Below are 26,619 nucleotides of genomic sequence, written 5' to 3'. Positions count from 1 at the left end.
GGCGGCCCGCGGCTGACGGCCTGCAAGGGGTCTTCCAAAGTGTGGGCGGGGCTGAGGGCTGCTGGGGCTCTGGGAGGCCCATGGGGGCCAGGAGGCAGGGTGGGAGGGAGTTGTGCGGGCGACCGGCCACCCTCCCCACCGTCCCCACCTTCACAGCTTGGGAGCCAGGCGGGAGGGGGTCTCCAGGGAGGGCGGGACGCGTCCAGCCTTGGGGCCAGCACCCACCCTCCTCCAGGGCCGTGCAAGGAGGCCTCCTGAGTCTTTGCTCAGGAAACCCTGGCCCCTCCCTTCCCCTCCTCTGGGTCCCCCAGGGGTGCCACACTTACCTCCACAGGCTCCCCATGGGGCCCCAGGCAACCTGGAGGGAAAGAGAGGACGTCATCGCTGGGCCTCCATGGCCCCCAGCCCATCACGGGAAGACCCGGTGTCGGGGGCTGGGGAAAGCCTAGGCTGTGGTGGAAAGCCCTGGGGCCTGGCTGAGAAGCGCAGAGCCCTGGGGGCCAGGGCGTGGCAGCCCCTGAGCGCAGCCCCGGTGACGTACTGCTGCAGCTGGCTGGCACGCAGACCTCCGCGCTCGAGCTGAACAACTTCATGTCCTCGGGGCAGAAGCAGCCTTCCGTCATGGGAACGGGAACGGCTTCCGGGAGGGCCCTGTGGGGAGCGGAGGGGGAGCGGGGCCGTGACCTCCAGGGTGGGGAGAGGCGGCCTGGGGACAGGGGCGGGGTGGGGGTGTCCCAGAGGGAGAGGACAGGTGCTTACAGGGCACTGGCACTGTCGTTCGTGTAGCAGTAGGAAGGAATGGACGGGCCGCAGGGCTGGTACACCTTGTCAGCAGGGCAGGTGAAAGCTGTGCGAAGGGCGAGGCCACACCTGAGGCCGGAGGGCACGAGCAGCGAGCCCTGGCCTGGGCCCCGCTGGCTGGAGCTCTTGGCCCAGGCACCTGCTGTGTGCCCTGCACCGCCCAGCCTGTCCGAGCCCTGGACCCCTGCACCCTGGGCCCAGGGGCTCTGACCTGGATGGCCCCTCTTGTCCCTCCAGGAAACAAATGCACTCCATCCTGGGCTCAGCCCTCCTCCTCCCGGAAGCCCACACTGACCACCCAAGCCCACTCATGGATTGCCCAGTGTGTCTGTCCCCTCGAACATGCTGATTGCCACCGCCCAGCGGGACGGGACACTCTGGGGCTGGGGGTGGGGGGGCACTCACGGCATGTGTGGTTGGTCAGGCCCCTCCAGTCGATGCACACGCTGAGGGACGCGCAGAGGGCGGCGTACAGCTCCAGGCTGGAGCACGGCATGTGCACCCTGGGCATGTGGCACTGGTCAAAGGTGCAGCTTTGGTAGTATGGCCACGGGGGGATCACCAAGTGACACGGCTTGAAGACCCTGCAGCACAGAGACACACGGGTCATGGGGCAGCTCCATGGTGGGGTTGCCAGGCTGTAGGCTTTCCCTAACGAAGGGTCCCGAGGGAGAGGCGTCACTGGGCCGACCTGTGTGCCAAGGGACCCCAGCCTCTGGGGCCATCTGTGTGCGGCGGGGAGGGTGTCTGGCTGCAACACAGCTTTTCTTTCTGCAAATTCTCCGCTGGGCTCCCCCCATGCCCTGCATGCCTGCGTGCTGCCGCCGGCTGACGGCTTATTCCCGGAGCCACCATGAGCTGCCTCAGAGCCTCAGAGGCCGACCCACCATGATCCCCACTGGGCTCTGCGCCTGGCGTTCCAGCAGCTGTGACCTCCTCTCCCTCGGAGCCCCCTGCAGGCCCACCCACTTCTTCCCAGCTCCCAGGCAGCGTGGGATTAGCAGGGCTACTCGACACCCCCCACACCCCAGCCCTGCCAGGGAATCTCACTTGCTCAGAATTAGCTGGCAGATTGGCGAAGGTGGACACGAGGTGGGCGTTTTCTTGGGCTCAACTGTGGTGGGCGTCAGGGGAGGCCTGGGGCAGGATGGCTGGCCGGGGTGTGTCACATTCCAGTGGCCGGGCATGTCGGAGCAGGAGGGTACCACCGCTCCTCCGGGCAGGCGGCACTCGTCCTTCTGGTCATTGTTACAGGTGCCTGGGGCGTGGAAGCAGCGGTCAGTCAGCCGGGGAAAGCAGAGGCACCCTCAGCCTCCCTTGGAGCGTTGGGGGCCGGGCCCCGGCGTCTCCACGCCACGCTCGGTGGGTTGCTGTGGGACCCTCGGTGGGTTGTGGAGGTCCCCTGACCTCCTTGTGCTTTCTTTTGCCTCCAAGACACTGGGGCAGTTCCCAAAGAGGCCTCAGGTATGGGCCAGGCCCCTGGGCCGTGTGGCCGCACATTCTTGGTGCAGCTGGAAAGCAGAATCACCTGAAGGCTCTGCGCCACACGGGCGGTCTCACCCCCAGCCAAGAATGCAGTTCCTGGAGGGACACACCCGAGGCCGACACTTCTCACACCAGACACTCCCAGCCAGAGAAAGGGCCCAGAGTCCGGAGGGCCAGAGCGGGGCTGGGGCCGGGCGCTCACCGCACTGCCCCTCCGTGTTGTTGGCGAATTTGCTGAAAGGCAGCTCCACGGAGAAGATGAGGCCGCTGAACATGACCTGGACACCGAGGGCGGGGATGGTCACGTACATCTTGGTGCCGATTTGGGAGACGACGATGCCGTCTTTCTGGAAGCCGGGTCTGACCACCTCACCGTTGAAGGTGATCTAGACGGTGACCCAGCGAGGGAAAGAGAACCGGGTGGCGATCAGCCAGTGCCTGGCGCCCCCAGTCCGCCCGGCAAAAATGGGGGCTGCCCGGAGGGCATCCCCACCTCATTGGTCATCACCCCTCCGACGGGCTTGAGGGTCAGCACGACACGGCCCTTCTGGTACTCGACGATGATGGACTGTTGGCAGGGCAGCCCGTCCTCAGCGTCACAGAGGTAGCTCTCGATCAGCACCCGGAAGTGTCCGAACACGGGCACGATCTGCTGCACCAGCACATACGTGCAGTTGTCCAGAAAAGTGTAGTATGTGCCATCGAAAGTGACGTAGTGGGGTTCGCCCCAGCGGCTACACACGCCTGCGGGAGGACAAGCCGCCTTACCTGGCCGCACTACGGGCCTCCTCCCACCGCCCCAGGGCTCCCGCAGGGGCAGGTGTGTCCCGCACCAAGGCGAGCAGGCGACTGCCCTGTTGTCGGGACCCACACGCCAACAGCGCACAGAACTCTGTCCAGTAGGTGCCCGAAGTGGCCAAGAGGTGGGACCAGACTCCGGATGCCCCCTTGCGCCTGCGTGGCCCGGCTGCTCTGGGCTTGGGCAGAGTTCCGCCGGGCACCTGGGCAGGAGGCTGGGCGCCACCACCGCTGCCCTGACCTTGGGAAGTCCTTCCTGAGTCCCACCGATTCCGTCCCGCTTCTCTGCCATGGCCGCCACCCTGGCCCCGCCCACTCACACGGGCACTCGTAGTCCGGGCAGCAGTCCTCCTGGCTGGTCACCATCACAGCGGGGTAGCCGTTGGCGCAGGTGGGCTTCTGCGCCTTTGGACACTGGCGCGACCTCACGGTGATGACCCCGTTGCCCTCACAAGTGGCTTCAGAGCAGTTGGGCATGGCCCAGGTTTCGCCTTTCTGCAGAAGCAAAGACTGCTGCGGGGCCTTGCCCTGACCCGGCGCCCACCCCTCGTGGCTCGGAGCTCGCCTGGGTCTCCGGGGAGAGAAGAGCCACCGGGATTGGGACCAACACTTACACCAGGCCTTTCCTCCTCCAGACCCCACCGACCGCCCGGCTGACTGGGAGGGGTTCCGGGTGTTGAAGGTTGCCCCCTTCCCCCTCTGCCCGTTTCCACCCTGTTCCCCACCCACCTTTTCCACTCCTTGGCCGTTTGACCCTGTCTGGAGCATCAGTCACCTGCTCTAGCCCCCTTTATAGACAACGGAGTCTCAACCTCGGGCCCCACGCTCCTGGCACCCCCTTCCAGAAGTTCAGGAGGACCAGAAATGGCCTCTTGCCATGGTCAGCCTACATCAGCCAAGGGGTCACCAACCTTCATGCACACTTGATGCCACAGCCTACTTTGAATGATGCCGAAGGTCCCTGCCCCGGTCCCCCCGAGCCCCCGAGAAGGGCAGCAAAGGTGAGGTTACCGTCCTTGGGGGGACGACGTTTGGGCATCCGCCCTGAGTAACAGTCACAGAGGCAGAAGAGGAGGACACTGGCATGGAGGTGGCCGGGGAAGGAGGGGGCGTGCTGGTGGGACAAGTGTGGTCGGTCCGCCGGACCACGTGGCAGTCCAGGCTGCAAACGGCATAATAGCAGTGTCCGGAGAGGTCCGTCTGTTGGTAAATGATGGATCCTGCAAGAAAAGGAACAGGAGGGCACTAGGAGAGCCAAGAAGCGATCACCAGGAGGGAGTCTAACCAGGCTGGTGGTCCACCTGGGTGCTGGTCTGGCAGGTGGCCTTCCTTCCCAGATGTAGATGGCATATCCTCAGAGACGGCTTACTGCCTTCCTACACACAAGACCTAGCCCTTTCGCAAAGACAAGGCACCCCTCCCGCCCCTTAACACCGTAGCTTTGTGAACAGGACAACAGTGACCAGGGTCAGCACACACCCCACACCCAGGTAGAGTACACATACCTGCGGGGTAGAACCTGTCGGCCACACTGCAGTAGCACGTGGAGGTGGAAGGCGCTGCGGAACTGGAGGAGGTCACCAGGGAAACCGTGGGGGTGGTGGACTCGGGAGAGAGTGAGGACTGGGGACTTGAAGTCACAAAGGGAGTCACAGAGTTGACAGGGCAGCCTTTCTGGGGCTCACAGCACAGCACGCGCACCTCGTAGTTGAGGCACATCCTGAACCTTCCCTTCTGGTCCCGGTTCCGACAAACCAGGCCCACTTCCAGGCTGCACTGGACCACCTGCCCCAGCGTCTGGATGCTGACATCTGGGTGGTTCTCGGCTCGGCACTCCAGGGCGCTGATGTATTCGGGTCTGTGGCAGATCTTCTCTCCTCTTCTGATGATGTTGCTGTAGGTTTCAAAGTCTCCTCCTTGGGGCTCAGGAGATGGGAAGTCCACATCAAACCACTTGGTCCACAGGCACTGTGGCTGGCAGGAGGTGGTCCTGGGCTGGGAGTGGGTTGTTTCAGGTATAGTGACAAAAGTTGTGCTGGTTGTAGGAGCTGATGTTCTGCTGGTTGTCTCCACAGTGGTGGTGCTGGTTGTAGGAGCTGTGGTGTGGCTGGTTGACTCCACAGTGGTGGTGCTGGTTCTAGGAGCTGTGGATGGGCCGGTTGTCTCCACAGTGGTGGTGCTAATTGTAGGAGCTGTGGTTGGGCTGGTTGACTCCACAGTGGTGGGGCTGGTTCTAGGAGCTGTGGATGGGCCGGTTGTCTCCACAGTGGTGGTGCTAATTGTAGGAGCTGTGGTTGGGCTGGTTGACTCCACAGTGGTGGTGCTGGTTCTAGGAGCTGTGGATGGGCTGGTTGTCTCCACAATGGTGGTACTAATTGTAGGAGCTGTGGTTGGGCTGGCTGTCTCCACAGTGGTGGTGCTGGTTCTAGGAGCTGTGGTTGCGCTGGTTGTCTCCACAGTGGTGGTGCTGGTTCTAGGAGCTGTGGTTGGGCCGGTTGTCTCCACAGTGGTAGTGCTAATTGTAGGACCTATGGTTGGGCTGGTTGTCTCCACAGTGGTGGTGCTGGTTGTAGCAGCTGATGTTGTGCTGGTTGTCTCCACAGTGGTGGTGCTAATTGTAGGAGCTGTGGTTGGGCTGGTTGACTCCACAGTGGTGGTGCTGGTTCTAGGAGCTGTGGATGGGCTGGTTGTCTCCACAATGGTGGTACTAATTGTAGGAGCTGTGGTTGGGCTGGTTGTCTCCACAGTGGTGGTGCTGGTTGTAGCAGCTGATGTTGTGCTGGTTGTCTCCACAGTGGTGGTGCTAATTGTAGGAGCTGTGGTTGGGCTGGTTGTCTCCACAGTGGTGCTGCTAATTGTGGGACCTGTGGTTGGGCTGGTTGTCTCCACAGTGGTGGTGCTGGTTGTAGCAGCTGATGTGGTGCTGGTTGTCTCCACAGTGGTAGTGCTAATTGTAGGAGCTGTGGTTGGGCTGGTTGTCTGCACAGTGGTGGTGCTGGTTGTAGGACCTGTGGTTGGGCCAGTTGTCTCCACAGTGGTAGTGCTAATTGTAGGACCTGTGGTTGGGCTGGTTGTCTGCACAGTGGTGGTGCTTGTTCTAGGAGCTGTGGTTGGGCCAGTTGTCTCCACAGTGGTAGTGCTAATTGTAGGAGCTGTGGTTGGGCCGGTTGTCTCCACAGTGGTAGTGCTAATTGTAGGAGCTGTGGTTGCGCCGGTTGTCTCCACAGTGGTGGTGCTGGTTCTAGGAGCTGTGGATGGGCTGGTTGTCTCCACAGTGGTGGTGCTTGTTCTAGGAGCTGTGGTTGGGCCGGTTGTCTCCACAGTGGTAGTACTAATTGTAGGAGCTGTGGTTGGGCCGGTTGTCTCCACAGTGGTGGTGCTGGTTCTAGGAGCTGTGGTTGGGCTGGTTGTCTCCACAGTGGTAGTGCTGGTTCTAGGAGCTGTGGTTGCGCTGGTTGTTTCCATAGTGATGGTGCTGGTTCTAGGAGCTGTGGTTGGGCCCGTTGTCTCCACAGTGGTGGTGCTGGTTCTAGGAGCTGTGGTTGGGCCGGTTGTCTCCACAGTGGTAGTGCTAATTGTAGGACCTGTGGTTGGGCTGGTTGTCTCCACAGTGGTGGTGCTGGTTGTAACAGCTGATGTTGTGCTGGTTGTCTCCACAGTGGTGGTGCTAATTGTAGGAGCTGTGGTTGGGCTGGTTGTCTCCACAGTGGTGGTGCTGGTTCTAGGAGCTGTGGTTGGTCCGGTTGTCTCCACAGTGGTAGTGCTAATTGTAGGAGCTGTGGTTGGGCTGGTTGTCTCCACAGTGGTGGTGCTGGTTGTAGCAGCTGATGTTGTGCTGGTTGTCTCCACAGTGGTGGTGCTGGTTCTAGGAGCTGTGGATGGGCCGGTTGTCTCCACAGTGGTGGTGCTGGTTCCTGGAGCTGTGGTTGGGCTGGTTGTCTCCACAGTGGTAGTGCTGGTTCTAGGAGCTGTGGTTGCGCTGGTTGTTTCCATAGTGATGGTGCTGGTTCTAGGAGCTGTGGTTAGGCCCGTTGTCTCCACAGTGGTGGTGCTGGTTCTAGGAGCTGTGGTTGGGCCGGTTGTCTCCACAGTAGTGGTGCTGGTTCTAGGAGCTGTGGTTGCGCTGGTTGTTTCCACAGTGATGGTGCTGGTTCTAGGAGCTGTGGTTGGGCCCGTTGTCTCCACAGTGGTGGTCCTGGTTCTAGGAGCTGTGGTTGGGCCTGTTGTCTCCACAGTGGTAGTGCTAATTATAGGACCTGTGGTTGGGCTGGTTGTCTCCACAGTGGTGGTGCTGGTTGTAGCAGCTGATGTTGTGCTGGTTGCCTCCACAGTGGTAGTGCTAATTGTAGGAGCTGTGGTTGGGCTGGTTGTCTCCACAGTGGTGGTGCTGGTTGTAGCAGCTGATGTTGTGCTGGTTGTCTCCACAGTGGTGGTGCTGGTTCTAGGAGTTGTGGATGGGCCGGTTGTCTCCACAGTGGTGGTGCTGGTTCTAGGAGCTGTGGTTGGGCTGGTTGTCTCCACAGTGGTGGTGCTTGTTCTAGGAGCTGTGGTTGGGCCGGTTGTCTCCACAGTGGTAGTACTAATTGTAGGAGCTGTGGTTGGGCCGGTTGTCTCCACAGTAGTGGTGCTGGTTCTAGGAGCTGTGGTTGGGCTGGTTGTCTCCACAGTGGTGGTGCTGGTTCTAGGAGCTGTGGTTGCGCTGGTTGTTTCCACAGTGATGGTGCTGGTTCTAGGAGCTGTGGTTGGGCCCGTTGTCTCCACAGTGGTGGTGCTGGTTCTAGGAGCTGTGGTTGGGCCGGTTGTCTCCACAGTGGTAGTGCTAATTGTAGGACCTGTGGTTGGGCTGGTTGTCTCCACAGTGGTGGTGCTGGTTGTAGCAGCTGATGTTGTGCTGGTTGTCTCCACAGTGGTGGTGCTGGTTCTAGGAGTTGTGGATGGGCTGGTTGTCTCCACAGTGGTGGTGCTTGTTCTAGGAGCTGTGGTTGGGCCGGTTGTCTCCACAGTGGTAGTACTAATTGTAGGAGCTGTGGTTGGGCCGGTTGTCTCCACAGTAGTGGTGCTGGTTCTAGGAGCTGTGGTTGGGCTGGTTGTCTCCACAGTGGTGGTGCTGGTTCTAGGAGCTGTGGTTGTGCTGGTTGTTTCCACAGTGATGGTGCTGGTTCTAGGAGCTGTGGTTGGTCCAGTTGTCTCCACAGTGGTAGTGCTAATTGTAGGAGCTGTGGTTGGGCTGGTTGTCTCCACAGTGGTGGTGCTGGTTCTAGGAGCTGTGGTGGGGCTGGTTGTCTCCACAGTGGTGGTGCTGGTTCTAGGAGCTGTGGTTGTGCTGGTTGTTTCCATAGTGATGGTGCTGGTTCTAGGAGCTGTGGTTGGTCCGGTTGTCTCCACAGTGGTAGTGCTAATTGTAGGAGCTGTGGTTGGGCTGGTTGTCTCCACAGTGGTGGTGCTGGTTGTAGCAGCTGATGTTGTGCTGGTTGTCTCCACAGTGGTGGTGCTGGTTCTAGGAGTTGTGGATGGGCCGGTTGTCTCCACAGTGGTGGTGCTTGTTCTAGGAGCTGTGGTTGGGCCGGTTGTCTCCACAGTGGTAGTACTAATTGTAGGAGCTGTGGTTGGGCCAGTTGTCTCCACAGTGGTGGTGCTGGTTCTAGGAGCTGTGGCTGGGCTGGTTGTCTCCACAGTGGTGGTGCTGGTTCTAGGAGCTGTGGTGGGGCTGGTTGTCTCCACAGTGGTGGTGCTTGCTGTAGTAGTTGGGGTTGTACTGGTTGTCTCCACGGTGGTGGCGCTAATTGTAAGAGTTGTGCTTGGGCTGGTTGTCTGCACAGAGATTGGGCTGGTTGTCTGCACAGAGATTTTGCTGGTTGTAGGAGGTGCAGTTGAGGTGGTTGTCTCCGCAGATGTTGTCCTGCTTGTAGGAGCTGAGGTTGTGCTGATTGTCTCCACAGAGGTTGTGCTGCTTGTAGGAGCTGAGGCTGTGCTGGTTGTCTCCACAGTGGTGGTGCTGGTTGTAGGAGCTGTGGTTGGGCCGGTTGTCTCCACAGTGGTGGTGCTAATTGTAGGAGCTGTGGTTGGGCTGGTTGACTCCACAGTGGTGGTGCTGGTTGTAGGAGCTCTGGTTGGGCCAGTTGTCTCCACAGTGGTGGTGCTAGTTGTAGGAACTGTGGTTGGGCTGGTTGTCTCCACAGTGGTGGTGCTGGTTCTAGGAGCTGTGGTTGGGCTGGTTGTCTCCACAGTGGTGGTGCTGGTTCTAGGAGCTGTGGTTGGGCCGGTTGTCTCCACAGTGGTGGTGCTAATTGTAGGAGCTGTGCTTGGGCCGGTTGTCTCCACAGTGGTGGTGCTAATTGTAAGAGCTGTGCTTGGGCTGGTTGTCTGCACAGAGATTATGCTGGTTGTAGGAGGTGCAGTTGAGCTGGTTGTCTCCGCTGATGTTGTCCTGCTTGTAGGAGCTGAGGTTGTGCTGATTGCCTCCGCAGAGGTTGTGCTGCTTGTAGGAGCTGAGGTTGTGCTGGTTGTCTCCATAGTGGTGGTGCCAATTGTAGGACCTGTGGTTGGGCCCATTGTCTCCACAGTGGTGGTGCTGGTTCTAGGAGCTGATGTTGTGCTGGCTGTCTCAACAGTGGTGGTGCTGGTTGTAGGAGCTGTGGTTGGGCCGGTTGTCTCCACAGTGGTGGTCCTAGTTGTAGGAGCTGTGGTTGGGCCGGTTGTCTCCACAGTAGTGGTGCTGGTTCTAGGAGCTGTGGTTGGGCTGGTTGTCTCCACAGTGGTGGTGCTGGTTGTAGGAGCTGATGTTGTGCTGGTTGTCTCCATAGTGGTGATGTTGGTTGTAGGAGCTGAGGTTGTGCTGGCTGTCTCAACAGTAGTGGTGCTGGTTCTAGGAGCTGTGGTTGGGCTGGTTGTCTCCACAGTAGTGGTGCTAATTGTAAGAGCTGTGCTTGGGCTGGTTGTCTGCACAGAGGTTGTGCTGCTTGTAGGAGCTGAGGTTGTGATGGTTGTCTCCACAGAGGTTGTGCTGGTTATAGGAACCGCGGTTGGGCTGGTTGTCTGCACAGTGGTTGCACTGGATGTGGCCTCATGGGAGGTGGTCCCTGTCTGGCTGGTGACACTCACACTTGAAGTGCTGGGAACTGTGGCATGTGTGACAGTGCAACGTTTCTGGGGCTCACAGCACAGCACACGCACCTCGTAGTTGAGGCATATCCTGAACTTGCCCTTCTGGTCCCGGTTCCGACACACCAAGCCCACTTCCAGGCTGCACTGCACCACCTGGCCCAGCGTCTGGATGCTGACATCTGGGTGGTTCTCGGCTCGGCACTCCAGGGCGCTGATGTATTCGGGTCGGTGGCAGATCTTCTCTCCTCTTCTGACGATGTTGCTGTACGTTTCAAAGTCTCCTCCGTGGGGCCCAGGAAATGGGAAGTCCACATCGAACCACTTGGTCCATGTGCACTGTGGCTGGCAAGAGGTGGTCCCCGGAGGGGACTGCTCAGTTTTTCTGGTTGTGACCCTCGTTTTGGGGGGCACATATGCCGAGCTGGCAGTGCTGTGTTGTGTGGAAGACGAGAAAGTTGCAGTGGTCCAGGCAGTGCTGGTTTCACCTGTGGTCGTGTGTGTGGGCCCAGGTGTGGTAGGGGGTCTGGTCTTTGTTGTGCAAACATCCACCATCTCACAGCACAGGATTCGGATTTGGTAGTTGTAGCAGATGGGGGGCAGCTGGTCTTTGTTCCAGCAAATCAGCCCCACGTTTTTGTCACAGATCAGGTTCTGCCCCAGTGTCTGCAGTGTGATGTTGGGAAAGACTTCTGCCCGGCATTCCACGTTCTTGGGGTTTGCACAGAATTTATAACCTTTGGATCTCAGGTTCTGAAAACTGTCAAAGTCTCCACCGTCCATCCCGGCCCCAGGGGAGCTGCTGTCAAGCCACCTGGTCCAGGTGCATGATTCCTGTAAACAGGTGACCTGGGTTGGCTCAGATGAGGTTCCCTTCGAGGGCCCTGGAGTTGTGGTTGACACAGAGGTTGTGGTGGAAACTGGCGCTGGGCTGGGAGTCGAGAGGGTTATTTTCCCAGTTGTTGAGGTACCTGGGCCAGGTGTTTTGCTCGTCGTAGAGGCAGTGGTTGGGCCAGGTGTGGTGACAGGGGCTGAGGAACCTGTGCTCCCTGTCGGCACAGATGCAACCCCGCTGGTTCCTGGCGTGGGCCCAGTTTCGGTTGTGCTGAAGGTTGCGGGAGGGGTGGTCTCTGTACTGCTCGTGGGGCAGGCCCGGGGGGAGCAGCACAGGACCCTGATCTGGTAGTTGTAACAGCGCCCAGAGGCCTGGTCCCTGTTGTAGCAGGTCAGCCCCACCGTCGGGCTGCACTGCATGCGCTGCCCCAGGACTTCCAGCGGCACCTCGGGGGCGCCCTCGGCTCGGCACTCCACCGCCCTCGGCGCTCGGCACACCCGGTGCCCATAGGCACGGAGGTTCTCCAGCGTGTCGAAGTCACCGCTGTCTGTGCCCCATCCCGGACGGCTGACATCCAGCCATGGCGACCACTGGCACGCCTCCCCACAGGGGGGCCGGGACGAGGGCGGGGCCGAGGCTGTGGGCGGGGTTGGTCCAGGGGATGTGCCCGGGGTGGTGGCCGGGGCCGAGCTCGGAGCGTGTGCTGTCCTTTCGGAAGGGCTGGGGTGTGTGCCGGGTGGAAGCGTCGAGCTCACGACTGAGGGCAGGAGAGAAAGGGCGAGCGTCAGGGGCCAGGGCTCCCCACACTCGAGGACACCCCCCCGCCCCCTCTGTCAGTGTCAGCTGCCTGTCTGTCTCTGCCCACGACGGGAACTTGGGAGAGAGAGAGGGCAGCCACCAAGAGTCCGGGATATGCCCAAACCTGGCAGGGGTAAAGCTCACCACAGCTGAGTCAAGGGGTGAATTAAGCTTGTGTAAAGGAAGCCTGCTCCCCGGAATCTAAAGCCAGAGTTATAGGGGCTCTTCACCCTTGGGGGAAGCTCTAATAAGGCTCTAAGTCTCCCTTAGAAGAGGTTAGGATGCGGAGGTGCCTGGCCCTGGTGCGATGCAAGGCGATCAGAGAGCAGTGGATCCAGGCAGGGACTCCCCAGCTGGGCTTCCCGTGGTCCCCTCCCCAGGAACTAACCTGGGATACCTTTGCTCACAGCCCCTGCCCCGTGCTGGGTGCCTCAGCCCTGAGAGCATGACTGGGGACATGGGTCCTGCCAGCCTCAAGGTGGCTGGCCCTTCCTGGCTGCGGGCTGACTGGCACAGGGACATGCCCTCTCCCGTCCTGGCTCCTTCCTGCCTCTCAGGGCCAGGGGTCGGGGGATGGCCCCGCCCAGTCGGCACCCCACATGTCTGCCTTACCGGTCAGGGGTGTAGAGAAGGTGAAGGTGGTTTGGGGGGTGCGGGGGGTAGGGCCGCAGGCTTCGACCCTCCTCTCGATGGTGCCGTTAGCCCCACAGCGGGCGGAGATGCAGCCCCCCGTGCCGTCTGTCGTGTGGTAGATGACTTCCCCGGGACGGAAGCGCCTCCCATCGTAGGTGCAGACACAGGCTGTGGGGAGGATAGCAGCCAGGCTGGTTAGGGGGCCGGGGCGCAGGCAGGGACCCGAGACCCCGGGCGCAAGGAGGGCCGCCCACCGCTCACCCTCAGAGTCGTAGGTGCACTGCACGCCGCTCTCAGTGCAAACGCTGTCAACAGAAGGGAGATGAGTCTGGGGGTGGAGACTCACCCAGGGGCAGGCAGGCAGGGGAAGCCCCACTGGGGTCCCTGGGGGCCACGCCTCAGCCCCAGAGGTCACGCCCTCTCAGGGAGCCCTTCCTATCAATGACCAGAGAAGGCAGTTCGAGCATGGCCACTGAGCCCCCTGGACCTTCTGAAGGCCACTCCCTCAGGGAGTGGGTGGGAATAGGGTGTCTTCCCAGAGGTCCTTGGGCTGTGTCACGGCTCACCTTCCCCTCTGGCCCCTTCCTTCACCCCCAGAACCCCCACCCTCATCCTGCATAAAGGAAGGTCCCTGTTGGACCCCACAGAAAACCCAGGCTGGGGGACCCTCTGGCCCTGAAGGAGGGAGGCTCTGCTGGGCGGTGGCCGGGTGGGGCCTTTCCCCAGTGGCGGAGGGCTGGGCGGATCCCCCACGTGCTCCAGGGTCCTCACGGCTCCCGCCAAGCGACTCACCAGTAGTGGCAGTTCTTTTCCGAGGGCACCGCGGAGCCCGGCCGGTAGGACCTGCCCTGGACGCGGCAGAGCGTTCGTGGGGTCGGGGTTGGGCATGAAGCTACACATCGCATCTGGTCCTCATCGAAGATGGGGGCCTCTGATGGGCACTTGGGGTAGCAGCCTGGGGACCAGAGAGGCCTGAGTCCCAGCCACACCAACTGCCCACTGCCTCAGCCCCGCCTCGACTCAGTCCCCAGCCCTGGACCCCACCACGCCGTAGGGAGCTTGAGGCTATGGCCGCAAAGGCACCACAAGGGGTCAGGAGCAGGCCAGCCTGGCCAAGGGTCCCAGGATCCCCAGGACAAACCTCTGCCCCAACCACCGGCTGCCCAGCACGGCCCCGCCCAGACCAGCAGGGGAGCAGTGCACCTTCCAGGCCGCGGACGTCGTGCAGGTACCGGCCGCTGGGGTTCCGGCAGGTCCTCAGGCAGGGGACCCCGCAGGGCCGATAGTGCCATTCGCACTGGCCCTGGGGGTTGTAGTAGTCGCAGAAGAAGGCTGTGGACAACGGGGGCGGGCTCAGGGCCAGGTGCTCGGCCCGGGGGGCCCCGGCTGGAGTGCCGCCCTTGCAAGGACAGCCCCGGGGGGCTCCCCCGTACCCCGATCCTTGACCAAGTCCTGCGAGCTGTTCTGAAGACACGTCCCTCCTCTGTGCCTCCCGGACGCAGCCTCAGAGGACATGGGCCTGGGATGCCCAGGGGCAAGAGGGGGCAGTGGGGAGGGCAGCTGGCCAGCTTGTCAGGGACGCCCACCCACTGCAGCCAGGCTCCATGGACGGGGGCCGCTCTGCTGATTCCCTTCAAGCCCTTCCTCCCCTCACACGTTCAATACCACTCTTGTCACTCCCAGTGTCTCCGCCCCACCCTGACGGACACATCCGTGGGCACTCACGACAGATGTCCGGGGTCCGCCAGGATACGCACACGCCCACTTCGTGGCAGGCATGGGCATAGGCGGCCACGGCCGTGCAGAAACACTCGCAGTCACCCCCCGAGTGGCAGGCGCACGTGTCGCTCACGCAAGCCTCGTAGTACCTGGCCGACTCCACCTACGGGAGAGAGAGGCTTCAGACGCCGGGGGACCCACCATCCCTGTGGGCTCCGGGGAATCAATGCAGCTTGGTGTCGGCCTGGGCCGGTTTCCCCTGGAGCTCATTGTCCCACGAGCTGGGTCCTCATGGCCACAGCTGGCCCTAGAGGGTGGCAAAGAGCCACTGCTCCCATTTCTGTCCCTTGTCCCCAGGTGCCTGGAGGAACACCCTGCGTACGTGGGCGTGGCAGGCGCTGAAGGTGACGCTGTTGATGATGCTGCACTGCTTCTGGGCCCAGGACTTGCGGTACGGGTTGGCAGTGCAGGGGTCCTTGGGGGCCTGGGCGTCCGGGCAGGACGGGGAGAATTTCCAGCTGTTGCCGAACTCCAGCACGTCGCCCACCACGGACTGGCTCCGCGTGGTGAAGTCGTTGAGGGCGTTGTCGTCAAAGTTCCCGCACAGCCCGCAGACCCTCCCCTGCGGACGGACAGACGCAGAGACGGCACAGGCTCAGGGCAAGCGCAGGAGGGGCCCTGCGACCTCACTCACTTCACCGCCCCCACCCCGGAGCCCTCAGGAAGAGCTCCACTGGGCTCTGAAGTCTCCATGAGGGGAGGGCACAGGAGAAGCAGCCTAGTGGCTACGAAGTGTCCCCCAGACAGGCTCAGGTCCTGACCCGGGACCCACGAGTGTGGCCCGAAGTGGAAGCAGGGTCTCTGCGGATGCGATCAAGTTAGGATGAAGGCATCCTGGACTGGGGCGGCTGATCCAGTGGCCGGTGTCCTTACAGGACGAGGGACACACACAGAGTGAAGACAGTAAAGGGACGTCGTAGGCAGAGGTTGGGCTGATGGGGCGCCTGGGGACACGGAAGCTGGAGGAGGCGGGAAGGATCCTCCCCTCCAGCCTCTGGAGGGAACGTGGCCCTGGGGCACCTGGTTGGACTTAGTGTCCAGACTGAGAGAGAAGGGCCACCAGTCAGGGATCATTTCTTCCAGCAGCTGCAGGACCCGGACACGGCCGAGGGTCTCCTACTGTCACCTCCTCTCTATCTCTCTGCCTTTCTGTTTCTCTCTCTCTGTCTCTCTGTCCCTCTATATCTCTCTGTTTTTCTATCTCTCTGTGTGTCTCTCACGCTGTCTCTGTGTCTCTCAGTCTCTCTCTGTCTCTCCCCCACCCGCATCCCTGTCTCCGGCCGGCCCTTGGTCTGGGGTGAGGGCAGCGTCCTTCCTGGGCAGGGCCTCACCTTGAACTCGGGGCTGAGTCTGAGGACGATGCTGGTCCGCTTGTCCCACAGCACCACCAGGCTGTCATCCGTTTCTACCACCAGGTAGATGCCCACCTGGCGGATGGAGAAGGGGGGCACCTGCCCCTGTTCCTTCTCGATCACCTCCACGTTCCCGTCACTCAGCTTCAGCTCGTAGCTCTGTGTGGGGCAGGGCCAGTGAGTGTCTGGGTGAGGACCCCAGCTACCTGTCGAACGGGTCCATGGCCCGGCGGCCCCTGTCCCGGCTCGGCCATGGGAGCGCGGCCTTCCTGGGGGCTCCCCACCAAGCCCCCCGCCCACTGCTCACCCCCAGGAAGATCTTGATGGCCTTGGAGCAGGTGGTCCCGGTGGTGACACAGGGGACGTTCTCGGTGATGACACGGAAGCTGTCCTGGGTGCTGCCATTCCCCCCACAGTGGTCCTGGGGGAGGCCGGGATGGGACTGAGCGTGCACCCCGGGGCAGCACAGCAGGCCTGCGGGACGGCGGGAGAGCTCGGCAGCCACATACCTGAAGCAGTGTGTACTCGCAGTCCCCGCTGAAGCTGTAGCGCTGCCCGTCGAAGGTGAGGTAGTGGCCGTCGCCATACACCACGCAGGTGGCCGGGCAGGGCTTGTCTGTGCACTGCCACGTCCTGCTCTTACAGGTGCTGGGGCAGGGGCGGCAAGCATCAGGCCCAAGCCTCCCTCCTAGAGGCCCAGCTGCCTGCCTGGGTGGGGGCAGGACTTGCCGGCTGGGCTGCCCCTCCCGCTGCAGGGAACCCTCCCCCAGGTGGGGTCCGAGCCCCCCGCATACCAGGTGTTGCAGCCCACCCGGATGCTCTGGCCCGGCTTGTAGCTGGCCTCGTTGTGCACACAAGGGCAGTCGGACACAGGGATGCAGCCGCCGTCGCCAGTGGCCACCAGCCCGTGGGGACACACACAGCCAGGCACACACTGGGAGCTGTACTGTGGAGGCAGGGGAGCAGACACAGCTTAATGGACCCCCAGGGCCTGCAGCAGCAGGGCCACAGGGATAGAAGACCAGCAGCCTGCGGGCAGGGGTCCCCTGGGGCCAGTGAGTGGGCTTCTCCACAGGTGCCCATGAGGGCCGAGGAGGTGTGGGGCTGTTGGAGGGGGGGCGCTGGGGACACTTACACAGTCCATGTCCAGGGTGTGGCAGCTCTTCTGGCAGCCAGCCCCAGCGGCCCCAGGCGTGGTATTGCGGCAGTCGAAGTAGACCATGGGTGGGGTACAGACTGGGGAGGGTGGGGCCATTCAGTGTACCCTGACGCCACCTGCCAGGCTCGCTTGCCCGACGGCAGAGTTTGGCCGCCCCAGGGTGAGTGTGTGAGTGCGCAGGCAGGGTGCCCACACTGCTGAGCCCAGAGACGCTGATCGGCACCCACCAGCCTCGCTGACTTGTGGGCATTTAACCCCATACTTTAGGCAGAGATAACCGAGGGTCCCCTCCCTCTCCCTCCCCCACTCCGGGCTCACCTGGAGCTGGGGCATGGCCTCCGATGCAGGTCAGTGTGCCCTGGGTGCAGGTGCTGCAAGGAGAGAGTGGTCAGAGGGCTCCCCAGCCTCGCCCACCCCACCCACTCAGCAGGGGCTCTTACCAGATGACCCCCTGCTCGTGTGTCGACTCCCCATCGGGGACCAAGGAGCCCCCATGGTAGCAGGGGCAGCTGGTGGCCGGCACACACTTGCCCATATCATCCAGGAAGGTGCCGTCAGGGCAGGTGCAACCGTCCACTGGGACGAAGCTGATGCTACAGGTGACGTCCGCGTCACTCCGGGCCCGGCAGGTGGGCTGGCAGGTGCTGATGTTGTAGAGGTAGGTCAGCGACTGGGGGCAGGTGGTCATGGGCTTTGCTGCAGGATGCCAGGAGGGGGTAGCACTCAGGACAGGGCTGGCCCCCCTGGCTTCCCTGTTCCCGCCAGGCCCTTCGTCCTTGATGGGGTCCCGGGGCGCTGGCCTGGGCGCTCCTTGGCCTCTGAGCCTGGTTGGGGGATGGGGGCCATGGGACATCCACCCTGGGACACTCACTGCACACGCCGTCCCGCCAGCCGCCGAGCAGCACACCCCGGGCGGCGCAGGCCCGCACGTAGGAGGACAGGGCCGCGCACATGCAGTCCTCGCTCTTCTCACAGTTGCACGTGTCAAACATGCAGTTCTGGGGGGGCATTGGGACATCAGAGACCCCAGGCCACACACGGTGAGCTTCCCCCATGCTGCTGCCGGAGCCCCTGCCTCCCCAGAACCCCTCCCCGAGCCTCACGGGGGTCCCACTAACGTGCACAGAGCATCTTGCAGTCACGCCCCTGCTGGGGGGCAGGGGTGCTGGAAGGACCACAGCCCCTCATCTCTGTGACCCAGCGGCCCAGCCCTGTGTAGTCAGCCGTAGACACCAGTTTCTCATTTGCGCCCTGGGGCCAGCGGGCCACTGACTCCCTGGGTGTAGGCCCTGTGCCTAGCATAGAGCAGGAGGACAGGACGGACTCAGAACCGCAGCAGGTGGGTGAGTGAGTGAGTGATGAATGAATGAGTGGATGAAAGAGTGAGTGAGTGAATGAGTGAGTGAATGAATGAGTGAGTGATGAATGAGTGAATGAATGAGTGGATGAATGAGTGAGTGTGTGAATGAGTGAGTGAATGAATGACTCAATGAATGAGTGAGTGCGTGAATGAGTGAGTGAATGGGGGCGGGAGAAACTGGAGGCTGAGAGACTGGCTGGGCCCAGACGCTGCTGCCACGGCCCTTGGGACCCTGAGGGTGGCCGAGTGGTCCAAGGGCAGAGGCAGGTGGGTGGCATTACCGAGTAGTAGGTGCTGGGGTTCACAGCAGCGTGACAGCGGGTGAAGGGGCCGTGGGGGTCTGTCAGCCGCGAGCACCAGTGCTGAGCGTATTTCTCTGTGGACGGGGAGTGGGGGCCGTCAGCGAGGCTGGACGGTCACGTCAGGCGGGAGCTACACGGAGATGAGCAGCTTTCCTTTTAGCCGGAATCCCTCATGCTCCGTATGAAGGAGGGCCAGGTGTGAGCAGACCTAGGCTGCTTCCCGAGCGCCCCCCAGCCCGGTCCCCCCAGGAGAGCAGGCAAGGAGGGTGGGCCCCCACTCCCCCCAGCACCCTGATCCTCTCCTCCCGGGGCTCACCCGGCCAGAACGACGCATGTTGAGTCTGCCTGTTCACCTACCACCTGACTCCCCCTTCAGGCCGGGCCCCCAAGGAGCCCATGCTCAGACCTCTGGCCCAGGGGCCCCGGCACCAGGTTGGCCTGCGGGGCTGCTGGACACACATACCGTTCTCCACGCTGAGGGAGCAGGGGTCCTCCAAGCTGTTCTTGACGTTGGGGCAGGCGGCCTGGGTCTTCCAGGTGTTGGCGAAGGCGGCGGCCGTGCCCTCCACCACGCCGCTGATGGTCCGGAAGTCGTCGGCCTGGTTCTGGTTGAAGTTCCCGCACAGGCCTGGGGGCGGGGGTGGCGTGAGGTCCCTGTGTGCTGGGCTGCGGAGGGTGGGCTCAGGTGCTGGGTGGTGACCCTCTTACCGCAGGTCTGCCCCTGGAGCTGGGGCGCCAGCCTCACAAACACCTGCATGACGGGCACCAGCTGGATGTCCAGCTGCAGGCCCAGCTGGGTCTGGGCGATGATGAAGAAGGTGGAAGGTCTGAAGAGCGTGACATTGGCTGCAGACACAGGGGACCAGGTCTCAGTGGGCGCGAGGGGTGGGGCTGTCAGGGGGCGGGGCAGGGCAGGCGCCCTCACCTGCCGAGAGGGGCAGCTGGGTGTAGATCTGGTTCACGAACACCTCCCCGCTGGCCTTTACCACGAAGACCTGGAGAAGCACACGATAGGGCTCAAGGTGGCCTCCCCAGGGCAGAGGAGGGCTGATGACCTGGCCCCCCATCCCCCAGGCTCAGCCTGCTCCGCTAAGCTTTCCGCGGGGACCCGACCTTTTTTTGGCGACATGAAAACCAAAGAGATTTACTAAAGTAAAAAAGTCGACTTCAGCAGAGAAGCTTCCTGGCCTCACGGGGGAGGTGTGGAGGCCCCGTGCCAGTCCCTGAGCTGTTCACTTTGGGGACGGTCACTCAAAAGAGCCACAAGAGGTGGAAGCAGGGAGTCAGTGGGAGGGTCCTCGGGCCATGCCTGGGCCACCCGCTGCCCATGTGGCATCAAGGGCTTGGGCAGAGGTCACTTGCTGTGAAGGACACCCCCAACCCCAGGGTCTGCACTCACCATGTGCCCCCCACCCAGAATCAGCGTCAGGCTCTTCAGGCAGGTCTCACTGTCGGTCAGTCCACACCTGCGCAGCTCGGCCAGCACAGTGAAGGCGCTGCTGTCACAGGGCTGGAAACACAGGTCCTCACACAAAGCTCAGTGGCCCCCGGCCCGCCTCATCCTCCCCTCCCCACCACCCGTCCACCCGCCCAGAGCTAGGGTGGTTTCCTGGAGGACTCGGCATCGGGGATCCCAAGGTGGCCCCAAATGCAGCACCTACATGAAGCCCAGGCTGGGGAAGGACACGTGGACCCACGGCCTGAAAGCTGCTCTGTCCGGGAAGGACCCTGGGGCCGTGTACCTTGGCCAGCACGTAGCTGCAGTCCCCGTGTACTGTGTACTGCCTCTCGTCGAACGTGGAGAAGTGGCCACCACCCAGCACCGAGCAGGTGCCCGGGCACTGCACCTCCTGGCATCTCCACCGGCCTCCAGAGCAGGTGCTGAGAGCAGGGAGCGACCACGTGGGTGCTGGCCCCCAGGAGCAGCCCGCCCCCCCCCACCAAGATGGCAGGTAGACTTGCCCAGGCCTGCCTGCATCACCACATAGACTGGAGCCCATCAGCGCCTGCCCAGAGAGCCACTGGCCTCTGCCCGGGGACCCATGTGGGAGGGGATGAGCAGCACCGGGGCCACAGCCCCCAGAGGGGCTGGCCCGGGCGCATCTAGGGGTACCAGAGGGCAGGGGCCATCCCTGGGCATCTCCAGGGGGAGGGAAGACAGGGACCCAGGGTCCTACCAGTTGGTGCAGTCTGTGGAGTAGCCGGTCCCTGGAGTGTAGGTGGCCCCGTTGTACACACAGGAGCACTGGGGCACTGGGATGCAGCCAGTGTGGCCGATGTCATCCAGCACCGTCCCTGCAGAGGCAGGCAGGCCACTTGGCAGGTGCCGGACCATGTCTGCCATGTGGGTGTGTGGAGGGGACAGGCCCTCTGCCCACAGTGGCCCTGCCCTGGAGGGTTCCTCAGACCCAGGGGTCCAGGGACGCCTCGGGCCACGTCAGAGGGGTCTTCCTTCCTGAGCGCCCACAATGCATCTGTGTGATTCTGGGGGGCCAGAGGGGGTGGGGCTCCAGCTCACCCTCGGGGCAGAAGCAGCCCGCGATGCAGTGGTCCTCACAGAGCTGGGAGTGCTCCAGGTTGGAGCAGGTGTCCGTGCAGGGCGACCCACACTCGCGGTACTGCATGTTGAGGGAGCACGTCTGGGCTGCAGGGAGGAGGACGAGGCCCATGTCACGCCCTGCCCCTGCCTCCGGCCCGAGAAGGGACAGCATGGTAGGGCCGGGGCCACTCAGGGCACTCACGGCAGAGCTGGGGGCCCCGCCAGTCCAGGGGCAGCCCCCCGGCGTGGGTACACTGGCGGGAGTACTCGGAAAGGGTGTGACAGAGGCAGCTGGTGAGGTTGGCCTGGTCACAGTGGCAGAGATCTTGCCGGCAGGCCTCCAGGTAGCTGCTGGCGTCTACCAGGGCGGCACAGTCCGAGAACGGCTCGCTGCTCAGCATCTCCTCGCAGATGCCCTGGGGCAAAGCCGGGGCACTCAGTCCAGGCTCTGGAACATCCCCTGGCTCATGGCCCCCTCCTCGGCTTGTCCCCAGGGCCGTGGGAGCAGGACGCCACCCCCGTTCACTCTGGGACTTACCAAACCGGTCAAGCAGTTCATGGGGGGCTCAGGGGCAGGGTCCTGACACTGCTCCGTGGGGCCGTCCATCTTCTGCAGATTCCCAAACTCGGTGGCAGTCAGCTTGATGTCTGCCAGAAGCACAACACCGGGCTCTTTGCAGGCTCCCAGGGCCCCTCACTCGGGGGGACCGGGCTCCGCCTGCCTTCCCCTACCACACCACCAGTTTAAGCGGCGGCTACACAGGACTTTCGGGGAGTCTGGAGATGAAATGAGGAACTCCCGGGCATTCGGGGCTGCAGGGCAGCGGGTTGAGGTCCGTTAACTGACGCTCCGCTGGCCCAGGGCTGGAGAGTGACCCTGGGCCCCTGCCGGCCACTGCTGGGCACTCGGGCAGGCTTCCCCTGAGGGAGTCCCTTACGTATGGGCTCTTGGTGGGGCTTCATGGGCCTGACAGTGGGGACCCTGGGATCGGGGCTGCAGCGGGTGTGGGTCACATAAAAGGCCACTGCTTGGCAAAGTCTCAAGGACCAAGGAGCAGAGACAGGGTCTGGATGGAGGCAGGTCTTCGATTTCAGAGGAGGGTGTGCGATGGGCTCTGAGAACAGGAGGGCTCAGCGGGGGCTGCCCCTCCGAGAGCGTGTGCTGGGTGGGATGGGGTGGGGATGAGTGCACGTGAGGGCACGCCGTGCGTCTGTGTGTGCTGGGGCGTGCCGGAGTCTGTGCACATGTGTGTGGTGTAGGTGCGCGTGCATGCTGGACCTTGAGTGTGTGGGTCTGCGTGCACGTGTGTTAAGACTGAAACCTCTGATTTGGGACCCTGGAAGGCAGGCTTCCAGGGAGCACAGAGCTGGAGCAGGCGGCAGGGAGGGAGCCTTGCGCCCCAGGGCTTACTGTGGGAGAAGAACTCGTTGAAGACGGGGACACCATTGAAGTCTCCGCAGAGCCCGCAGGTCTGGTTGGCGTACTTGGCGTCCAGCTCCAGCTGTAATGAGAGGACACATCAGACTCCAGCCGTGCCAGGGACAGCCCCGGACCAGAAGGACAGACGAGGCTCCCCAGGTGGGAGCAGCTGGGCCTCCTCACAGAGGGCCCTCCCCATTTGCTCCACGCGGCTGGGACCCGGAGCAGGGGGTCTGTCCCGGAGGAAGCTGCCCCTGCACGCAGGGTCTCCATCAGGGGTGTGGACCCTGGGGCCCCCATTCTCACTGCCCCGGGGCCGGGGGCGTCTGGCTTTCCCACCCTCCTTCGCCCAGAGCAACTTCCTCCCTCCCTCCCTGGGGAGGCTGTCAGCCTGGAGGCGTGTGCCTGGTCCCCCGAGCCCGGCCCCCCGCCTCACCAGGAGGCTGTCATCCTGGTTCCACATGAAGACCAGGCCCAGCCTGGCCGCCACCTTCACGTCGCTGCTGCGCTGCTCGATGAGGACTCCGGAGCGGCTGAAGGGAAGCTGAATCCTGCGGAGGGAGGGGCCCAGCTGGGAACGAGGAAGGGGCCGCTTCCAGGGCAGAGGGAGAGCCTGAGCCCCTGGGCGGGGCAGGGGGCCGAGCATGGAGGCCTGGGGGGCACCGCACCGGGCCCCACTCTTGGGACAACTGCACTTCCCTCCCCCGACGGCCCAGAAGCATCCTCGCCATCCAGGGCCCAGACTCACGGGCGGCCGTTGACCAGGACGGAGCCCTTGGTCAGCTCGACGACCATGCCGTCAAGCTTCATGGTGACCCTGCTGGGCGCGGTGGCGTTGGGGCCTGGGCCGCGGCGGAGCTGGAGGTTGAAGTCCTCGTAGGCGGCACCGCAGTGCGCGGAGAAGACGTAGTTGCACTGCCCGGGGAAGCGGAAGACGTCGCCGTCGAAGGTCTTGTAGTGGAAGTCGCCCCACGTGCTGCACACCCGCCCGCGGTGTGCCGCGTTCAGGGCTGTGGGCCGAACAGAGCAGGGCCTTTCCGAGGGCGCCGAGTCTGGGACACCCGGACGGCCCGAAACCTGGGCCCTCAGCCACCTGGGAAGCTGCGGTCCCCCTGCCCGCCCCTCCCCAGGTCTGACGAGGCAGAGCTCGGCCAACACGGCCCCCCCGCCTGGCCTCTCGGGGTCTCACCTCGCACCAGGGGGGTGCTCCTCAGAGGCGGGTGGATGGTCACCCCGCGGAGGGAATTGCCTGTGGAAACAGAGCGGGTGATGCACAGCCCTCATCCCCACCACCCAGGCACAGCTCAGCCCCCACGAGAGGCTTTGGCGGCTCCGCGACTGCTCGCATCTGGCGGACTCCAGATCCGGCTCTGGGTTCTGCCGTGTATATGGCCTCCCGGCTGGTGTGAACACCAAGGCCAGCGGGGACCACTGTGGGCTGAGAGCAGAGCATCCCAGGGGCCCCAGCTCTCACACCCCGTGGCCCAGAATGCTGTTTGCACTGGGGCTTCCTTGCTCCCGGAATCTCAAAAATGCCTGAATCAATACCTGGAGACTGTCATGCAGAGTGAAGTAAGTCAGAAAGAGAAAACCAAATATCGTATATTAACGCATATTCATGGAATCTAGAAAACTGGTACAGATGCACCGGTTTGCAAGGCAGAAATAGAGGCACAGACGTAGAGAAGAAATGTATGGACACCAAGCAGGGAAAGGGGGGTGGGGTGGATTGGGGGCTTGGGATTGACATAGATACACTAATATGTATGAAATAGGTAACGACTGAGAACCTGCTGGATAGCACAGGGAACTCCACTTCACTTTGCTGTACAGTGGAAACTAACACAACATTGTAAAACTCTACCCCGATTAAAAAACCAAACAAACACATCAGCAGCTACGGACAATCCCTTGGGTGCTGACGTCAGGCCCAGGTGCGCCTCCCTGGGAGCCCCTTTCGGGGACATGCAAACTGAGGTGGCTGGGCCTGTCCCCGAGCCTCCCCTTGCTCTGGGGCGTCTGGCCGCGCTGGAGGCTGACCCTCACCCACCCTGCCACCACTGGAGTATCAGGTGTTAACTTCAGGGAGAAAGGGACATTCTGTGAGCCCCCAGCCAGCCTGTCACCCTGTCTCAGCCACGCCGGATGGGGATGGCAAGCAGCCTGCAGGGCCCAAGGTGAGCGGCCAATGGCCCCTCAAGGGCTCTTTGACTGCTGGGGTGGTGGTGGGGCTCTGACAGGTGGGGGGGTCCACTCACCGCCAGGCCCCTGGGGGGCAGGAGGGAGGTCCGGGTACGCATAGCCGAGCTCTGCAGCGCTGTCCCGGGCCTGGCCTTTGGGAAGAGGAGAGGGCGCTGGGCCTGAGCCGGCCGAAGGACAGGCACGTCCCCTCAGAGGATGCACGGAGGGAGGGGCGGAAGGTCCGGATGGTGGAGTCCTCTGTGCGGACGGGGGCGCTGGGAGGACCTCTTCCAGGCTGCTGAGCCTCGGAGGTCACCCGGGCCCACGGCTGGGCCACCACTCCCTTGACCTCCCCCTCAGGTGGCCCCATGAGCCTGTGGGGGTGTCCCCGGCCCCATGAGCATGTGGGGGTGCCCCCGGCTGGTCTCTCCAGGGGCCATTCCTTCATTCACTGTTCATTCATGCCCACCGAGTGTCCACCAGGGCCCAGCCGCGGGTCCCCTGCTCAGGACATAGGGGGACAGGCAGGCAGCCCCCGTCCGGGAGCATCCCATCTACCGAGGGAGCAGACAGTAAAGTCGCGAGTCTACTGCAGCTGGTCCAAAGGCAACCAGAGCTCTGGAGGAAAATTCAGAGCCTGTTGGGGATCTGGCACCAAGAGTGGGGACAGAGCTGCTCCCAACGTGGGGTGTTCAGGGCCACTGCACAGGTAGGGGCCCCATGCCGTGGAGGCCAGGCAGGCAGGGCCCAGGGACAGGCAGTGTCGGCCCAGAGGCCACCCCAAGAACCTCATTTCTGGGGTCCTCAGAGGCCGTTCCAAAGGTGCAGAACGTCACCAGACACAGGCTTGCCATGATCCTGCACAGAGCTGGCATTGCAGGAGGGTGCCCAGCCCCCCAGCCAGAAGGGGAGGCCCAGCCCTCCTCTGGATGGGGGGCTGACCCAGGGAGCACAGCTTCACTCACTGGTGTTCTGGCCCCATTTCTCAGATCACCCGGGACAACCTGGACTCATCCTCGCCATGTGTCCAGGGAACATCCGGTGGGGCAGCCTTGCCCGGAGCGCTCGAGGGAGAGTTTCCCAGTTCTGGGACTGTCTGGCGGCAGCGGGAGACTGGGGAGCGGGATGTGTGAGCCGCCTGGGGCAGTGGGGACCTTGGCTAAGACAGCATGTTCCCCAAGCTGCCGTTCCGGGAGCCTGGGAGCCACCCCTCACCCATCCAGGGCCCTGCTATCCCCTGGGAAGCAGAAGAGGGAGGTGAGGCCCAGTTGGGAAGGGGCCTCCGAGGACCGTGGGGCCTGTGAGCCGCCCTCATCACACCCTCCACCCAGGACTGAGCCCACCATAGAGAACCAGACAGGGAAAACGAGCTGCTGAACCGGGGATGCATGGGGTGGGGGTGGGGTGTCCCAGGCAGGTGGGCAGCTCTGCCAGGCTGGCCCAGGAGTTCGAGAATCTGCTCAGACCAGGTCTGGCAGGGGGCAGAGGGCAGAGAGCAGCAGAGATGCACGTGTGGATGAGATCCTGCCGCCAGGGGCTCATAGATGCTGGGCTGCTCCCAGCCCTAGCCCCCACACGGATCCCGCAGCCCCCAAGAACCCCTCCCCAACCCCACAATCTGGAAGAGCTGCTCACGGATGCACTCAGCTTGACCAGAGCCCAGGACAAGGCCTCAGAGCCGCCTGCTGCCCGCCGGGGGCCAGGGCCACCCTAGGATTTGGGGGGGGCCACAGGGGTCCCAGGCCATGGTCAGGGCCAGCCTGGGAAAGCCAGCACGAGCCTTACCTGTGTGCTGGGCACAGGCCAGAGTGAGGCCCAGGGCCCAGAGCAGGGCCAGCTTCCTCAGGCTGACACCCATGGTGTGTGGGGGGAGAAGTCCCCAGGGCAGCCTCTGAGGAGGGCTCTGAGTGTGCAGGAGCCTTTTGTAGTCCCAGAGCTGGCTCCAGCCCCACTGGCCTCACGTGGGAGGGTGGGGCAGGGCCTGTGGTTCCCCTCACCCAGGTAAACAGTGGGCACTGGCTACGGGCTGGCCGGCAGCTGAAGACAGGCAGGGATGGGTGTGTCTGCCAGGTGGGA

At 63.0% G+C, this 26,619-nt stretch overlaps 1 protein-coding gene across 1 annotated transcript in view; it reads right to left on the bottom strand.

Moving 5' to 3' along the window:
* The window catches only part of MUC5AC (mucin 5AC, oligomeric mucus/gel-forming), a gene marked incomplete at both ends in the record, with an annotated part of 31,660 nt that extends 5,259 nt beyond the window's left edge, over positions 1-26,401 (bottom strand). The window contains 48 exons of the mRNA XM_079709451.1: positions 327-358; positions 542-651; positions 760-847; positions 1,207-1,385; positions 1,852-2,059; positions 2,489-2,672; positions 2,780-3,030; positions 3,120-3,287; positions 3,405-3,741; positions 4,096-4,304; positions 4,590-6,092; positions 8,902-9,092; positions 9,435-9,620; positions 10,011-10,146; positions 10,242-11,069; positions 11,157-11,777; positions 12,431-12,619; positions 12,713-12,756; positions 13,244-13,406; positions 13,655-13,783; positions 14,177-14,333; positions 14,553-14,792; positions 15,562-15,741; positions 15,890-16,003; positions 16,092-16,230; positions 16,377-16,528; positions 16,718-16,818; positions 17,060-17,112; positions 17,182-17,437; positions 17,613-17,739; positions 18,383-18,477; positions 18,867-19,031; positions 19,112-19,249; positions 19,329-19,398; positions 19,803-19,913; positions 20,146-20,284; positions 20,581-20,698; positions 20,922-21,047; positions 21,145-21,358; positions 21,481-21,590; positions 22,354-22,444; positions 22,799-22,913; positions 23,111-23,414; positions 23,552-23,611; positions 24,621-24,695; positions 24,766-24,917; positions 25,013-25,097; positions 26,329-26,401. Of these exons, the coding sequence (XP_079565577.1) occupies positions 327-358; positions 542-651; positions 760-847; positions 1,207-1,385; positions 1,852-2,059; positions 2,489-2,672; positions 2,780-3,030; positions 3,120-3,287; positions 3,405-3,741; positions 4,096-4,304; positions 4,590-6,092; positions 8,902-9,092; positions 9,435-9,620; positions 10,011-10,146; positions 10,242-11,069; positions 11,157-11,777; positions 12,431-12,619; positions 12,713-12,756; positions 13,244-13,406; positions 13,655-13,783; positions 14,177-14,333; positions 14,553-14,792; positions 15,562-15,741; positions 15,890-16,003; positions 16,092-16,230; positions 16,377-16,528; positions 16,718-16,818; positions 17,060-17,112; positions 17,182-17,437; positions 17,613-17,739; positions 18,383-18,477; positions 18,867-19,031; positions 19,112-19,249; positions 19,329-19,398; positions 19,803-19,913; positions 20,146-20,284; positions 20,581-20,698; positions 20,922-21,047; positions 21,145-21,358; positions 21,481-21,590; positions 22,354-22,444; positions 22,799-22,913; positions 23,111-23,414; positions 23,552-23,611; positions 24,621-24,695; positions 24,766-24,917; positions 25,013-25,097; positions 26,329-26,401 (9,516 nt within the window). The remainder of the gene's footprint in view (positions 1-326; positions 359-541; positions 652-759; positions 848-1,206; positions 1,386-1,851; positions 2,060-2,488; positions 2,673-2,779; positions 3,031-3,119; positions 3,288-3,404; positions 3,742-4,095; positions 4,305-4,589; positions 6,093-8,901; positions 9,093-9,434; positions 9,621-10,010; positions 10,147-10,241; positions 11,070-11,156; positions 11,778-12,430; positions 12,620-12,712; positions 12,757-13,243; positions 13,407-13,654; positions 13,784-14,176; positions 14,334-14,552; positions 14,793-15,561; positions 15,742-15,889; positions 16,004-16,091; positions 16,231-16,376; positions 16,529-16,717; positions 16,819-17,059; positions 17,113-17,181; positions 17,438-17,612; positions 17,740-18,382; positions 18,478-18,866; positions 19,032-19,111; positions 19,250-19,328; positions 19,399-19,802; positions 19,914-20,145; positions 20,285-20,580; positions 20,699-20,921; positions 21,048-21,144; positions 21,359-21,480; positions 21,591-22,353; positions 22,445-22,798; positions 22,914-23,110; positions 23,415-23,551; positions 23,612-24,620; positions 24,696-24,765; positions 24,918-25,012; positions 25,098-26,328) is intronic.
* Positions 26,402-26,619: the final 218 nt, after the last annotated feature.

The sequence above is a fragment of the Hyperoodon ampullatus genome, assembly GCF_949752795.1.
Source record: "Hyperoodon ampullatus genome assembly, chromosome: 7".
Taxonomy (NCBI): Eukaryota; Metazoa; Chordata; class Mammalia; order Artiodactyla; family Ziphiidae; genus Hyperoodon; species Hyperoodon ampullatus.
This window is presented reverse-complemented; position numbering and strand designations above follow the sequence as displayed.